This window comes from Vulpes vulpes, chromosome 2, assembly GCF_048418805.1.
Source record: "Vulpes vulpes isolate BD-2025 chromosome 2, VulVul3, whole genome shotgun sequence".
In the NCBI taxonomy this organism is placed as follows: Eukaryota; Metazoa; Chordata; class Mammalia; order Carnivora; family Canidae; genus Vulpes; species Vulpes vulpes.
In genome coordinates this window covers 77,767,132-77,785,165 of record NC_132781.1, presented here as the reverse complement: position 1 = coordinate 77,785,165, position 18,034 = coordinate 77,767,132, and the positions used below count along the sequence as shown (strand labels likewise).

General features: G+C 39.5%; 1 protein-coding gene across 5 annotated transcripts in view; it reads right to left on the bottom strand.

Annotated features, from left to right (window-relative positions):
* Positions 1-17,788, bottom strand: part of CHIC2 (cysteine rich hydrophobic domain 2) — a 60,242-nt gene extending 42,454 nt beyond the window's left edge. For 2 of the 5 annotated variants that reach the window (XR_011999891.1, XR_011999892.1), the window contains exon 1: positions 17,334-17,788. Coding sequence is in view for 2 of the 5 variants with exons in the window: in XM_026016526.2 (XP_025872311.1) it covers positions 17,334-17,452 (119 nt within the window). In the remaining 3 variants the exon portion in view is untranslated. The other 3 variants (XR_011999890.1, XM_026016526.2, XM_026016528.2) reach the window with 2 other exon arrangements.
* Positions 17,789-18,034: the final 246 nt, after the last annotated feature.

The following is an 18,034-nucleotide window of genomic DNA, read 5'->3' as shown; positions in this document are numbered from 1 at the left end:
AGTGGGTCTCTGGGCTACACACAGGCAATAAAAAGCAAAAGGGAAAAAAAATGTAGGGAAAAGTGGAGAAAGAGAAGTAGAAGAGGGAAAGACAAAATAAAGAAGAAAGTAAACATTGACAAAGTGCTACCAACAGCTGTCTCATTTACCATTCAATATCTACTGTCAGTCCATAAGATGGTATAAAAGAAAATGTAAACATGTAGACATGTGCTATATCTACATTTCCCATTACCTAAAAGACCTCTTTCTCAATTATGGTTAAAACACTCATGGCTTCAGAATTGATAAAAGATTTAAACTTTTTTCAAAGAATGGTAAATATGACAAGATAAAGTACATTAAACTTAACCTAGTTTATTCTTATCCATAACAAGTTTACAAGTCTTGAAAAGAGAATTCATTCAAATCACAACCACTGAGCATCTTCTCTGTAATACTTCATAACAAGATCCTAGAATAGACGACTTATACAGCTTTTAAACCAAAGATAGCATGTACAAAGCCAATTTTACTTCTATGTAATTTGAGGTAATTCTGAAAGTTCATGTAATATTATCTAGTAAAGCTTTGGAGAGAAACAGCAACTTTACACCTAACTCTAAAGGAATCTTCAAATAGGCTTGTTTTACTCTTATCTCACCTTCTTCCATTTCACTGTCACCTCATTCTATAGCTATAACTCAAAGCGTAAGCCAATCTGTTACCTTGCACTCTCATCTTCATCCAATTCAGAATCTCCTTTTTCTGGGGCACCTGAGTAGCTAAGTCAGTTAACCGTCTGACTCTTGATTTCAGCTCAGGTCATGATCTCAGATTCCTGAGATCAAGTCTAGCGTCAGGCTCCACACACACTGCAGAGTCTGCCTCAGATTCTTTCTCCCTCCCCATCTGCCCCTCCCCACTCATCCTCTCCTAAATAAATAAAATCTTAAAACAAAAACAAAAACAAAAACAAAACTCCCTTTCCTGATAGATCACCTCCCTTCTAAATTCCTTTTAAGACTTAACTTTGGTACCCCTAATCTGTATATCTACCCTGCATAACTCCTTATCTCTTCTTTAAAAAAAATTTTTTTTCTTCTCCAATATAACCAAACATCCTCATAGAATGACACCCTTTCCTAAAAATTCTCAATCATAGCTCATTTTCTGGAAGCCCACCTTCCAGACTCCATCTTCCATGTTCCCATGATACTTGACTACATTCTCTCTTGTGCAGTCCTTATCATACTTTATAATTATGTTTACAAGCCTAATTCCCTACTCTGAGTTGTTTGTGGGTAGGTATCTAAATTATCTTTATATCCCAACGGTCTGGCCCAATGCCTGATAAATACTCAATAAACATTTGCTAAATGATCAATTTCCAAAACAGAAAATATGTCTACATTCCACTAACTCTTCATTGCAAATTTCCACACCACTGTTCTGTCTTCTTCTGATGCCCATGATTTCTGTTTCTATCGCATTGCTCCAAATCTCAATCATCATTTTCAGCCTTCCAGGTCACACTCTCTCTGTGCTAGAGCTCCACAAAACTACCCTCACGTTTGATGATTTACTAGGAGGCTCACATGACTCAGTATATAGTTGTACTCACTGCAGACAGATAAAAAAGCAAAATCAGCAAAAAGAGAAGGAACAAAGGGCAAAGTCCAAAGAAACCAAGAGCAAGCTTGCAAGAATATCTTCTCAGTGAAGGCACAAGGATGTGCTTAATTCCTCCAGCAACTAGTTTTAACATGTATACAATACTGTCTACCAGGAATGTTCATTAGAGATTCAGTGCCCAAGGCTTTTATCAGGAATTGGTATACATGCACCCTCTACTAACAGAGACCAAAATTCCAGATTCTCAGAAGAAAAGCACGTGTTCAGTATAAATAACATTGTTTGTTCAAACAATTTAGGCTCAGTGAGCCATTCCTATCAGTTTGGGGAATACTGGGAACCCTCCTCAAGTCCAAGCTCCCAGACACCTGCCAAGAGCCAATACTACAAACAAGTGTTTCTAAGGACAGAAGTCTGGAGCCTGCTATGTTAACTCCTTTCTGTACACCTTCCTACTCTCAGGACAGTTTAGACTCTCATCTTCATCCCAATTAGACGTACTTATGTCCTCAGTATCTTTACTATTTTTCTCAACGAAGGCAAGCTTAGCTTCCCAAAAGCTAACCATTTGCTCCTGGTTGTATCTCCTCCAGTCTCCTCTGCAATCCAGTGTATTGTTCCCTCTCTTTTGGCTGCTTACACATAGCCTACAAACCTGCTTATGTCTACCCAGATGGAGAATCTGAAACCCTATTCTCTTCTCCCTCAGTGTATGAGGGCATCCACCTCTGTTCCTTCCTCATCTAGTGTCTTGAAAGAGTCCTCACATCAACTGTCTTTATCTCATCTTCCATTCATTATTCAAACTACTACAACCCAGACTTTAATCTACATACATTTCTTTACTGATGAGACCAGTCTACAGAGTAGTTGAAAACAATTTTTTCAGCAAGTCCTCCTTAATAGAGCATGCTTTCTCCTAGCAAAGAGCTTGAGAATTAGAGTGGGAGAATATCTTAGTTGGCTACAGCAAATACCTCCTTTGCAATGTCTTTGATTTCTGGCAGGCTTTTTCTATACTGTTATGTATTACCTATATTATTAGTTTGCAAACTTCATTTTTAAAAAGATTTATTTATTTTATTGAGAAAGAAAGAGCTTTTTGTTTATTTCATTCTAGGGCAATCAAAGCATTACTGTTTTAAGATCATCTTACTTTACTAAATCGATTAGAAAAGGCACATGTCATGTTTATTAATGTAACTGCAAAATACCATCTTAAATGGTTTTGATGTTACATAGGTTACTTAGTTTTTATACTACCTTAGTTCAGTTTGGGGGAGTGTTTTTGTGTTTTTTTTTTAACTTTGGCAGGAAGTGGGGTCTGTTAGCAATGAAAATGAGATATATGTCTCAGCTTAACTTGACTGCATTATAAATTACTGCTTTTATTATAAATTACTTACCTTTATCTATTATGCTCTCCAAGTCTAAAGTTTTTGAGTATGGCAAAAAATAACTTCCTTTATTCTAAATCAAAGTACAATTAGACCTGGACAATATCGAAAAAGCCAAATTTTATCAAGTAAAATTACAATTTGATATTCTTGAAAGAAGAGTAATGGATAGGAAGCTAAACTCCCCTCAAACCTAACAATCTAACACTGTATTAATCTAAAAAGCTGGAAGTAGCATTTAATAATTTCAAAAGATACAATTCAAGGTAGATGGCATCTTAATTCAGTTAAATACAAAGACTAATATGTAATGAAACTAAAAAAATATGGGACACCTGGATGACTCAGCAGTTGAGCATCTGCCTTGGGCTCAGGGCATGGACCCGGGGTCCCGGGATCAAGTTCCACATGGGGCTCCTAGTGGGGAGCCTGCCTATGTTGCTGCCTCTTGTGTGTGTCTTTCATGAATAAATGTTCTTTTTTTAAATCTTAAAAAAAAACTAACTAAAAAATATTTATCAAGCACCGTCAATGGAATTTTAAATTATTACAACCATTCCAGAAATAATTTGGCATTACAAATATTTAGACCTTTGTCATAGTACTTTCTCTTTCAGGAAATATAGAGTCCTCACGATAATCCTGCTCTCGAATAAGTCTTTAAAAAAAATAAAGTTTGCAAACTAATAACATAGGAAATATGTGTTATACCATGAAGTTAAAAAGAAAACACAAAACTGTACATACACTATGCTCTCAACTATAAAGAAAAAAACTTACAAAATAATAGAAACGTTCAGAGTAAAATTTGATAGTATTTAAAAGTCAAAAAAAAATTCATAACTTTTGACCCAGGTAGTACTGGGTCAATTCTTCTAGAAATGTATAGAAATCTATGGAGCCTTGTATTTCATACTTTAAGAACCCATCATATAACTGGCAAATGTTCCCAATATGTTAAATGAAAAATGTAGAATACAAAATCCTTTTAAATATGGTTTCAATTTTTTTGTAAAAATATTTACACATATGCAGAGAAAAATTTACAAAGTTAATCCATCAAAATATTAATCATGGTTAATCATAGGCAATAAGCTTATGAGTGATACTTCATTTTCTAGATTTCCAAGTTTTCCAAAATTTCTATAACATATATTGCTATTTTAAACTAAACAGGGACTCCTGGGTGGCTCAGTCGGTTAAGCGTCTGACTCTTGATTTCAGCTCAGGTCATGATCTCCAGGTTGGGGGACTGAGCCCTCTGTGGGGCTCCACACTCAGCAAGGAATCTGCTTAAGTCCCTCTCCCTCTGCTCCTCCCCTAACTCCCCACCCTCAACCCCTGCTCACTCTCACTTGTGCACTCTTTCTCTAATAAATAAATATTAAAAAGAAAAGACTCCTAGAAAGAAAAATTTAGTACGGATGAAAAATAAAGACACCAAAATATTAAATGACCTTGGTCTCTTGGTAATTATAGGCAGTTTATTTTCTGCTTCACTGAGACATCACTATTTCCCAATTTCTAAATAATCTTTGTTTTTCCTTATAATTAGAAAAAGGATTTAAGAAAAAGGATTAAGGGATCCCTGGGTGGCGCAGCGGTTTGGCGCCTGCCTTTGGCCCAGGGCGCGATCCTGGAGACCCAGGATCGAATCCCGCATCGGGCTCCCGGTGCATGGAGCCTGCTTCTCCCTCTGCCTGTGTCTCTGCCTCTCTCTCTCTCTCTCTCTCTGTGACTATCATAAATAAATAATAATAAAAAAATTAAAAAAAAAAAAAAAGAAAAAAAAGAAAAAGGATTAAACCTGAAGGAAAAAATAGATTAAAGAGTATTTAAGAGTATTTGTTTTTAAAGATTTTATTTTTAAGTAATCTCTATACCCAACACGGGACTTGAACTCAAACCCCAAGATTAAGAGTCACATGCTCCACCAACTGAGCCAGCCAGGTACCCAAAGGGGTTTGTTTTTAAGTTAAAGTAAAGAAATAAAAAAAAAAAAAAAAAGTAAAGAAATATATGTGCAATTGACATGCCTAGATTTCAAAATAATTCTACTTTTAAGGTATATTGTAGAGTATATTCTTAAAGGATTTTTAGAGATGTAACAAGTATACTGTAAAGAATTTAGAAATTAAAGAGAAAAAATAATTTCTAATTCACAACAGTACAAATCTCAGAATTGGAAAGCTGGAAAAGAACACAGTTTTCATTCAGTCCAAACATTTCATTTCACAGATGGAAAAATATCTAAGAGGTAAATAACATAATATGTAGGATCTAGTCTAGAGCCTTACTTTCTTGAACCCAAGCTGGGGGCAATTTCTACTACAGGTCAATGCCTCTAGTAACTCTCTGAAAGCGTAAAAAAAAAAATGTTTATCTCCTTGACCTAGAAAACTTGTAGACTGAGAAAATATTTGAGAAATGGAGGGAGAAAGAGTTATTTTTCATCAAACAGAAATTATACAATTAAAACTAGTACAAAATAAATGTTAACATTCTCATATGGATCTAGAAAAATAAAATCTGTTTTTCAGCTTTTCACATTTGTACCTAAACTCCCAAAATATACAGGATTTATAAATGTTTGTGTTGATGAATAATATAGAAAATGCATACGTTTGTTGCTTTGGTTCCATAAAATAAAAGAAGCAATTAAGCAAACAGACTCTGGAGCCAGCCAGACCTCCTGGAATGAAATCTTAACACTACCATTTACTAGATGTGTCACTCTGAGTAAGTTACATTATGTTTTCTGAGCCTGAGTTTCCTTATTCATACACCAGGGACAATAATAGTGCCTAACTCATTAAATAATGTAACAAAGTACCAACGGTGAATGGCATAAACACTGTATGTTGTAACTGCTTTTATTATTATAAAACAACATAAATGTCTAGTGTGTTTTTATTATGGTTATCATTCTTCTAATAAACTGGGCAATATCATTTAATAGCCACTTTGGACAACTTGATTAACTAGAGAACACCCAAATATCAATGACTTCACAAACATCCTCTTCAAACAGCTTAGCAAATAGAACAGCCAATGATTGAATTGCCTAACGTTAACTGTGAAAGATTTTCCAACTTTTTGCCAACCTTTTCAAGGTCAGGAGGTGGTATACAGGAAACGGGGTATCCAGGAAGGTGCTAGGTTTAGGAAAGCTGGGCAACACTGATGAGTTAAAAACTCTACAAGCTAATATGGGCAAGCATCAGGCCAGGAATCCAGGTTAAGACAAAGGTTGAAAAGCACAGAGAAGTTACTGTGGTAAAGATGGTAGAGCAATACAAAGGAGAGACCTAATGCCCAAGTTCTAATCCTGGTTCAGAAAGCCATGAGGTCTACTGTCTGGGGAAAGCAAATCTCCCATCTGGTTTTATTTGCTTCGGGTAAGACAAACTGGCCTCTCGGCGTCAACAATGGCTCAAAGATCAAATGGTGTCCCAAAGTTTTTAAGAAAAAAAAAATTAGCAAGGCTTCCGGAATTCACATTTTACCGGTGGGACAGTTGCTATTAAAACAAGAAGAAAGTTTAAAACTTTATTTTTGTCATAAAGTTTAGTTTTTCTCTTTGCAAGAGAAGGCTGTCAAAACTTTGTACTTTTTATCAAGTATGTCTCATCTCAACTCCTTGAGAAACCTGTTACGAAAAAAAGAGTAAGGGAGAAATAAATGAGTTTTAATTTTAAATGGGAGGGGGTGGGGTCATTAAGAAGACAATTGTGAAAAGAAAATAACTGTGAAAGATCTTAAGGTGAATGAGTGAGCCATTTGGATATCTGGAGGGAATATTCCAGAAAGTGGAACAAGCCAGTGCAAAAGTCCTAAGCCAGGAGCGTGCCTGGAATCACTCAGAGAATAGAAAGGAAGCCAGTGTGACTAGAGTGGGGTAAACAAATCAAAGAATATAGAGGGGTATCTGGGTGGCTCAGGCGACTGAGCATCTGACTTGATTCCTGCTCAGCTCATGATCTCAGGGTCCTGGGATCCAGCCCCACCTTGGGGCTCCATGCTCAGCGTGGAGCCTGAGTTTCTTTCCTTCTCCCTCTGTCTCTCCCAACCCCCTCCTTCCCACTCCCACCCCCACTTGTGCTCTCTCACGCACTTGTACTCTCTCTAAACTAAATAAATAAATTTGCTTTGTTCTTTTTTTTTTTTTTAAGAAAGAATAGCAGAAAAGTCAGAAAAGTAACAATGGGTCAGATCGCATAGGTCATGTAGGCCACCAAAGGAACTTAAACTCTGAAGATGGGGAGCTTTGGGGAGGTTTGATACAAAAGAGACAGGATCTGATTTTAAAAGAATCTCTAAAAAAAAAAAAAAAAAGAATCTCTAAAAATAAATAAATAAATAAATAAATAAATAAATAAATAAATAAATAAATAAATAAATAAAATAATCTCTATGGGAGAAGTACTAAGAAGACTGTAAAGGCTGAGAAGCAAAGGAGGAAGAGAGAAAAGAAATTCAGCGTAAGCAGAAGTGAGATGGTGACAGCTCACACTGGCTAGCGGAGATAACAAAAAGTGGTCAAATTTTGAATACATTTTGAAGACAGAGCCAATGGATGATTTCCTGACAGCCTGGATGAAGTGAAAGAGAAAGAGAAACCTTACAGATGTGTCAGAGATGTTTTTAGTCTAAGCAAATAGGTTGCCAGATCTGCCACCAATTGAGAATAAAAAGGCTGCAGTTGAAATTGATTTGGGGAAAAGATTATGAAAATCAGTCTTGGATATTTTGGATCCTGAGACATTCAACCTGTACAAATCTCGGCTCATAGAATTTTATCTTCCTACAGATATGACAAGACCTATGAATACATGAACCAAAAATTTCAGATTCAAACTGAAAGCATCAACTATGCAGATGGCAAGTGAAGACAGCACTTATTTCATAATGTTGAACTCTGAGCTCAATGGAATCAGCTTTTTAGCTATTTTGGGAGATAAATTCATCATAACTATGGAAGAAATTAAGAGATATTAATTCATAAAAACCATGCTTTAAATTCATCTGGTTCCCTCAATATACATCTGAATATCTGAATATCAATGAAACTCAAAGAAGAAGGGCTAGAACTGAAAGTATACTGTGCTTTCCCAGAAGACACAGAACCCCTGGAGTTAGGAGATATAAACATGAATCTCAGAACACGTCTAAAAATTCTGTGTGACCAAATTCTGAATATTTGGTTGGGTTCATCCAGCTCTGTGAAAATACAATCTTATTAATAAACGAGTGAAATCAAAGACTTATTTTTTAAATAATTTGTTTTATCATAAACCTCATCACTATATAGTTCTATAATATTCTAGCATTAGAATTTTACTAATTTTCAACTATTAAGATTGTCTTTTCAAGTATTTATAGACGATTACATATGTTATTAAACAATGGAAATTATTTAAATATATACTGATTAAACTTCTTGGTAGTAACCTCTAACAATATATGAATTCAACTAATCTAACTCAACTATCTAATTTATACATACATTAGAATATTCTTCACATATAAATCTTGCAAGCAACACAATAGTGATAAATTATGTTCATTTAAGAATATATGGGTTGAACTGGATTATAATATAAACTACCAAAAATAAAAATTTCAAGGACATTTAGAATAGTTTAGAAATGGCAGGAAAAGAAGGCTGGGTACACAGGAATTCCTTTACTAAACTTCAAGGACTCCATTATAACTACAACACAAAATCAAAGAGAATTAAAAAAAAAAAAAAGAGCTCTTGCAGGAAGCACACACACATATACACACTCACGATTAAAAAAAACAACACCACAAAGTTTGGTTACCCCAAAGTCAAACCAACTCTAACCAACATAAGCTTAGGTTTTCTTAGATGGTAAGATCCTACATAGACCTACATAGATGGCAGGATGGAGAAGAGCTTAAGGAGAAAAAAATCAGTTGTCTAGGTCTTTGTGAGAAAATTCAGCCCTTGTATATTCAATTTAGTTTTAAGTGTAAAGACTTAAAAAGCACAGTCTTTTCCTCAAATCTAATAAACAGATCATTGTCAAACACCACACCTCTCGTAGCCAAAGGGTAAGACTTTACAAAGCTCACTTCAAAATCTATGATCTTGTGGGAAAGCCCCTCTCTACTTCCGGGACACACTGTTCCCTTGCACTAGCTGCCCTATGGTAGAACAGGAAATGCAGGTATGTCATCGAGACGGCCTCTAGTCAACAGTAAAGGCAAACACAGTTCTTTGACCTCACTCCTTATAAAACCAAAGCAAAAAACACAGCAAAACACGAGATGGGAATGAGGATGAGATGGGAATGGGAAAAGAGATGGCACGAGGAGTTCCTGCTGTTTTTTCAGACCTCACTGAGAGTTGTGAACTTTGATGACTTCTAGACAGAACTTTATCTAAAGACCATCACCACAACCACCATGTCTCATCCAGGCCATTCAGCAGCCTCCTAACTACTCTCTCCTGTTTCACTCTAATCCCTCTACAATCCTTTCCTGCTCCTACTCAGTTCACCAACTTCATGTCAAGGCACCATCCCTCTTACTCACTACATTCTGGCCACTGCACACAAGTGGCCTTTCAGTTCCTCAGGCCAGCCAGACTTATTTTGCTCTTCTCCATACCTGGAATACTCTTCACAGAACCTTTCATAGTTCCTAAAATGCTACTACTCAGAAGAGCTTCTCCCTAATCCCATTATTATCAGTCACAGCACCTTATTTAAAGGGCTCCTTCCCAGCAATTTGCTCAGACAGAATTTGTCTCTTAACTATAAGCTCTGTGAGGACAGAGCAACTATGGTTGTTTTATTCATAACTATGTACCTACTGCCTCACATAATACCTAACATAAAATTTAATAAATGCTTGTCGGGATCCCTGGGTGGCTCAGCGGTTTAGCTCCTGCCTTCAGCCCAGAGTGTGATCCTGGAGTTCCAGGATCCATTCCCGCATCGGGCTCCCTGCGTGGAGCCTGCTTCTCCCTCTGCCTGTGTCTCTCTGCCTCTCTCTCTCTCTGTCTCTCATGAATAAATAAATAAAATCTCTAAAAATAAAATAAATAAATAAATAATAAATGCTTGTCAAATTACTTATCAAAAAACCTCAATAAAAAAAATTCTTTGAGGAAACAAATATCTTAAAATTCAAGTATTAAAATTCAAGCATCTAAATCCAGTACTCTTAACCAACTTTTATTATTTTTTTTTAAAGATTTTATTTATTCATGAGACATGGCGGGGGGGTGGGCAGAGGGAGAAGCAGGCTCCCTGCATGGCCCCCAGGATCAGGCCCTGGAGCGAAGGCAGCGCTAAACTGCTGAGCCACCCAGGCTGCCCGCAACTTTTCTTATTTCGTAGTTCTAATTATGTTGGTTGTCTCATTCCCAACCTACAATTCATCTATTAGATAGAAAGAAGGTAAACAGAAAGGAAAGCCCACACATGTGAAATTTAAATGGAAGTGCCCTTTAGAGAAGATCTTCAAACCCCAAAATACCTGAATGACCCCTAAGAATATCACTGTATACCAACCTGATAATACCTGCTTTTGATTAAATGTTTCAACTCAATCGGATAATTCTGACTTATCCTCAAGATGTTGTTTAAAAGCAGGAAAGCATATATTACCTTTTAGATGGATTTCCAAGAAAATGATAAAGATGAGCCACAAAATGTGCATGAAGGGATAAATACCAAAATATGTAATAAGTAACAATTTGCTAAATGTTTATTGTGAGTCCACCACATTAGGTAAATTATATTGGACTCCCATACCTAATCTTTGAGGTAGACATTATCCCTTTTGCAAATGAAAAAACTAAAGCACAGAAAGGTTAATGGTTACATTTAGGTTACAGTTAGGAACTATCTGAGAATTAAAACTAACCTGCTGAACATCAAAGACCATACTCTTTGTGCCACATACCATCAATTGCTTCTAAATGTGTCTAATATGATAAGAGAATCGCCTAAGCTCTTATTAAAAATAAAAATTCCTAGACTCTTCTTGAGATTTTGATTGGGGATGTTAGAGCAGAGAACCTAAAATGTGTATCTTTTAAAACGCTCTTAGTGATTTTGATCATCAGGCAAGTTTAAGAAATCTTGCATTGGGATTAAGCTACACTACATGAACACTGAAAGTCTGGTTTAAGATCTGATTTTATAAATAGATTCTGAAACAAATTATGAAAAGTCACAAAAAAATCTTACATAGAAGATACTAAAGATACTAAACATAGCTGTTGCTACGTGTTATATTGAAAACCTAATTTTATTGAGAATAAAATCATAAGTAGTTTTATAGATTAGAAAGCTAAACTAGACACAGACACTATGGAGATTTAAAAGATCCGGGATGCCTGGGTGGCTCAGCAGTTAAGCGTCTACCTTTGGCTCAGGGCATGATCCCAGGGTCCTAGGATCAAGTCCCACATCGGGCTTCCTGCATGGAGCCTGCTTCTCCCTCTACCTGTGTTTCTGCCTCTCTCTCTCTGTCTCCCATGAATAAATCAATAAAATCTTTAAAAAAAATTAAAAATCCCCTTCCAAGTTTACAGTTGGTCTAATAACCTGAGCCTTTAACCTATTAGAATATAAACTCAAAGTGGGAGTTCAAGAGCAGCTCTCAAAGTAAAAAATACTATTCTTTAAAGAAATATTATTATTCAGAGTAATATTATTTAGAATAATACTATTTGAGTAATTACAATCATAAATTTCATATAACTTATTTTTCACCATTTAGTATTCCACTTAGCTAGTCACATAAAATTTTAAGCAGTAGTCAATTTTATATCTGTTAAGAAGCATAAATCCAACATTGAACTGTTTGGACTGAAACACCATCTAAATTTCAAATTCAAATACAGTAAAATTTTGAAACTTCAGTTCGCTACCATATTCCTCATTTCTTCAAGAAAGTTTATCCACTGAGAAGTTTTAGTAGTTGATCCCATTAAAGTATTCAGCATTTTTTTCTTTATATTATCAAAGATATGTTCAATGCTATATTCTAAATCAAACTAATTTCCTTTCAAATGATAAGGAGTAAGAAAAATTTCTCTGGGGAAAAAGTGTCTCAATGTTACAATTTTCCTATAATTATCATCAAATTTTGTTAAAACAAAAAGAGAGAAGCCATTTATCTTTTGAATATGATTTTATAAGAGTTCTACTGTAAAATATTGTTTGCCTTCAGTAGGAGGTTCAGGAAGGGAGGAAAACAATTACTCCTTTGGTAATTCTGACAAGATCCAAAAATGTATGCAATTATCTCCTTTACTTAGAGAGCATTTTAGGACTTAAAACATTCTACACACTATATTAAATAGTGGAGAAATAAAGACCAATAAACACAATTCCTGTTCTCAAAGAACTTCACAGCTTTATGGAAAAACATCAAAATAAGGTCTTCAAAAACTCAAAACAAAATGTTTAATCTTTAAAAATGGAATATGGCTTATATATCATGCTGGGTGGGGGAAAGGAGGTGAAAATTATAAAGTTAAAAAAAAAAACCTGTTTAATCAAAGTAATTCTGTTATTTGGACAAATCATGATCAGATCTCCGGGTAGCAGTCTTGAAATACTGATACATTTCAAGATAGACCATCTTTTATTAACGCTACCATTTGAAAGGTCAAGATGTTCTTGTGATATCTCCTATGCAAAGATCTTATTGTACCCCAAAGAAGTTTCCAACTTTCTTCATTTCAAGTCACACTTCTAAATCTTTTGATTTTCCACAGCATACCTGAGATGAAGACAAGCAAAGAGAGTGAGTTCCACAGCCATTGGTAAAAACTGGTGCTGAAGGATGAGGAATTATTTGTGGAGATGGTAGGAAGATTATACCTCAGAAGAGAGTACACGAAGATACAATAATTTAGTGAAATTAAAAGAGAATAACATTATTAGAAACAAACTTTAGCAAAATAACTTGGCTCTATGACAGGGCTTAAGTTAGAAGTCAAAGATTATGCCTAGGAAAGCCCCAAGTGATTGTGATACAGGAGGGCACGAAGTGAGACAGAAGCAAATAATGTCAACTATAGTGATAGATCAGCTAGGAAATACTGGCCTAAAAACTATATTTAAATTCTAACTTTTAGATTAACATCCTTTAGCACTATCATCATTATGAAAAGTTAAAGTCTTCACCAACGATCACTGTATTTTGCACAAATTTACTGAGAGGTAAAAAAAACTTCGTAATTTTAAAATACTAACCAATCTGGCCTACACCACCTAGTAATCACTTTTCCCCTCATCTTCATTACATAATAGAATGAGAAGACTCTCTCCCTCCCCCTTCTTTCCTCTCTCTCTCTCTCTCTCTCTCTCACACACACACACACACACACACACACAGAAAATCTACTTTTAATTGAAGTGTGAACTCAAGTCTTTTAAATTACATGTACATCAACATTAAGCAATAATAGGAACTTATTCCCCTCTTCCTCCAAATATCACTTTTCCTCAAAATATGCTTCTGTATAAGAGATCTCTCTGTTGGAACTGCCATATTGTTCCATACTGCTACTTGCAAATCTAACAATGAAGAAAATTATTAAACTCATCCAGAAGAATGTCAAAAAAGAAAACCGATCACGATGGAAGTACAAAGTATAAGTCTGATTTGCAGTCAGTATAAAAATATTTGCAGGGTGCCTGGGTGACTCAGTCGGTTAAGCATCCGACTCTTGATCTCAGCTCAGGTGTTCATCCCAGGGTCATAATAAGTTCAAGCCCTGCACTGGGCTCCATGTTAGGTGTGGAGCCTACCAAATAAATAAATAAATAAATAATAAAAAAATAAATATTGAAAACCACATTAAAGCAGACTTTGTTTAGACAAATTATTATATTACATCCTTATATCCCTAAAATTTGATTATGCCCCCAAACTAACAAAAACTTGCCTGTGTAGTAGAAAATGGAAGGTAACTTACTTTGTCACATCACTATAATGACTTGCCAAATCATGTCATATGAGAATACAGTGATTTCCAAAATAAGAGTAATACTATAACACGATACATTGAAGTAAGGAGGGAAAAAGAGCAAAAATATCCAACTATAAAGGTCTACTCAAAAGTGAAATCTATGAAAAATACACATGGATGAATCTATATCTTTTCAGACTGATCAGAATTACAGATAATTCAGTTTGTACTATGATTTATTTCCAAATCAGTAAAGGAAGACTTCTCTAAAGAGCTCCTTGGTTTAAAAAAAGAGGTGGGCTGGGAGCAGCAGCAGTTTTACCATAACTGCCTTACTAGTTTTTCCCATCTGTATTTAGAGGCAAGAAAAACTGAGTCTGCTCAACAGTTATAGTAACCCATAAGCACCAATTTCAAAACCTTTATAGGCACTAACTGGGCTACTAACTGGCACAGCATTCCTTTGTATTATGCATGACAAAGTCACACACACAAAATAGTTTTTGTATTACTATTACTCCATGTCACCACAAAACAGGTTAAGGTTTTCAATAAAGATTCTTACTAATTGTCACCAAAATATTTTACATGGCAATTTAACCTCATGTCAATTGTGTAGAAATGGAAAATAGGACAAAAGTCAATCATCATTAGGTCTGAAAATGGCAGTTCTGATTTCTTAGTACTCTGCTGCTTATGTTTCTCAAAGCAGAACACTGACTGTGGAGGATAACTAATCAAAGTTATTATTTATTGAGCACAGTATCACATAATGTGATGAATCCTTGGCATATATGGTCTCATATAATCCTTAATAATCTTAAAGGTTATATAATCTACCCAAGTGACTGGGGGTAGATTTGAACCTAGAGCCCAGATTCAAGGTAATGGGGAAGAGAGGTAAAGTGATTGTAGAGATCACAGAAATAACTCCCAATATAAAAAGGCATACTGCTTACTAATGGCACAGAGTTCCTCCTCATACTCTGGAATAGTGGTTTTCAACCCTGGCTACACATTAGAATCACCTGTGGAACTTTTTTTTTTTCAAGATTTTATTTATTTATTCATGAGACAGAGAGAGAGGCAGAGACACAGGCAGAGGGAGAAGCAGGCTCCATGCAGGGAGCCTGACGCAGGATTCGATCCCAAGTCTCCTCCAGGATCACATCCTGGGCTGAAGGCGGCACCAAACCTCCGAGCCACCTGGGCTGCCCCTCACGGGTGGGACTTGCTTTAAAAAAAAAAAAAAAAAAATCCATTCTTGCCTGGGACTCTCACTCAGATACCCGGCATTCAGTTGGCCTGCCCTGGGGGTTAAGGCACGTTTTTTGTTCATTTGTTTTTTTGTTTGTTTGTTTTTTGTTTTTTTCATCTCTCCACGTAATCCTAAAGGGGCAGTAAGACTGAAAACCACTAATAATTCTTTCCTATCCTGCTAATCTCTCTAGTAGGCAAACAACTACAACCAAATGTACTCATCATCTACTTGGTTCTGAGTGCTTCATCTATTACATATCCTATTTACTCAACAAAGTGCTTAGTTTTTCTTTTCCTTTAAGCAGAGGAAACATTACAACTATAGCTGCACCTTTTTAAATAACAGAATTTCACAGGCTTTTCCTTTGACAAGCAGAATACAGGGGGCAAGGCGGGGAGACAGCCTCAGAGTCTGAAAATTCCCTTCTTTAGGCACCCATATGCTCTTTAGGTTCAAAACAAGGTAAAAAGGGGGCAGCCGGGGTGGCTCAGCAGATTAGCACAGCCTTCAGCCCAGGGCGTGATCCTGGAATCCTGGGATCGAGTCCCACGTCTGGCTCCCTGCACGGAGCCTGCTTCTCCCTCTGCCTGTGTCTCTCTCTGTGTCTCTCATGAATGAATAAATAAAATCTTAAAGAAACAAGGTAAAAAGGTCCTAAGACTCACACTAAAAAAATTACATGGCAGGCTATAAAAGTTCTGTGATACATGCTAGAGATTTACTATCCACGCTCTCTCTTAATTCTGCTGGAGATGACGCTGAAGACACTAAGTAACTGTTATTGTGGTGATAAATCCTACTGTCTTCCCGTGCAGCGTCTTCACCCTATAAGTCACCTGAATGTAAAGGGGACAGGTGCTAAAGAAATCAAAGCATTACATAAGCATACCCAAACAACGACACGGCTGGTCGCACCACTGGTCGCACCACGAAGTGAGAGATCAGGGTTCTGCTGACAACCTCCTATGGGAAGGCTTAACCATTTCCCTCCGAGCGCTGTTCAGGGCACATCCCACTCACCCTACACACCAGAAGGGTCATGAAAACTACTCCAGGCCGGCCCCAGGCTCGCTGTCCCTTTATTTTTTTTTTTTTTTCACTAAACAGGTAACAGTCTGGAGAACACCTGACAAGCGTGGAAGCCTGGACCCGGCGTCTTAACAAGAGATCCGAAGCGAACAATAATAAACACTCCACGTTGTCCAAAGCTCCGCACTTCTCGGAGAAACGTTACCAAACTTCCTGCTTCCGGACAGCTCAGGATCTGGTCCGAGTCTTCGCATTCCTTTTATTAGTCATGACCCTTGGGGCGAAGCGAAGCTCTCCCTCCTTACTTGTTTGGAAAGATCTCGGGACTTTTAAACGCTGCAAATCGGACTTACGCGGGGGGGGGGGGGGGGGGGGGGGGGGGGACGCACGACCCTTATCCGAGCAAGAAACCCTGTATGTGCCAGAGCTCACCCCCAGAGGCGGCCTGGATTCCCCGAGAGCCCCTTTTACAGGAACCTGAGCTCAGTGGGTCCGTGGCGTAGATTTCTTTCCAAAACAAAACAAAAAACCGGGTCGTTACACGTATGCGCTCTGCGTGGTCTGCGATGCTGGTTCACCTACACATCGAGATCACAGCCGGCCGCAGGAGCCTGCGTTGCTTCCGCGGAAGTGGGCCCTGCGGGGCTGGGGGCCTGCGTGTGCGTGTGCGTGTGCAAGGCACGGGCACGACGACGGGCCACGGCTCCCCACCAGCTGTCACGGGGGCGCCCCCCCTGCCCGCAGGGCCCACATCTGGCCGCGGGGCCGTCCGTCAACAAGGGGCGAGGGGACGAGGAAACGAGGGGGAGGCGCCCCGTCCCTACCCCACCGGGGAGACCGTCCCTCCGGGGACCCGCCACAGCGCCCGGGCCTGCAGGGGAGGGACGGAGGGTCGGAGGGACGGAGGGACGGAGGGACGGAGGGGCGGGGGGGAGGGGGGAGGGGAGGGATGAGGCAGCGCCTGTCCCCACGCCGGCGACCCAAACACACGAGGCTAAGGCGAGTTGTCACGTCCCGGCGGCCCGGCCCCGCCGCTGCCCGTCCTCGCCCTCCCCTCCTCCGGCCTTACACGGTGACGTGCCCGGAGCCGCGGACCACCACCGGGTCCGGCGAGTACTTGAGCAGCTGCTCCTCCAGGGCCCGCTCCTCGTCCTCCTCCTCCTCGTAGATCTCGTCGAAATCCGCCATCCTGGGCCTCCCGGGCCCCCCCGCGCCGGCCCGAAGGGGCCCGACTCCAGGGCCCGGCCCGGGCTCCGGCGGGCGAGGAGGCGGCGGCGCTGCGGGGAGTCGCGGCCGCGGGCTCCGAGGCCGCGGAGACCGCCCTCGGCCGCCGGCTCCGGCTACAGGGCAGCTGCCGCCCCGGCCGCCGCCGCCGCCGCCATTACCATCAGCAGCAACAACAACACGATGTCAACATCCGCCCGCGGGCCGACACCTCCGGCAGGGCCGCCGCCGCCGCCGCCGCTCCGGCAACCACAGCAACAGCCAGAGCCGCCCGCAGCGGGAGCCGCCGGCTAGGGCATCGCGAGACTTCCCGGGAGTGCGCGCGCACGCGCGGGGGGCGGGGAGGCCGGGGCGGGGGCGCGGAGGGGCGGGCGCGCGCGGCCCGGCGGGCGGGCGCGCGCACGCGAGGCCCCGCGCGCTCCCGAGGCGCCGCGCTTCCTCCGTCCGCGCCGCCGCCTGCCCGCAGCCGGGACCGCGGGGGAAGGGGGGGAAGGGGGCGCCGAGGCCCGGACGCGGGGACCCCGACCCCGGGAACCGAGCTCCGAG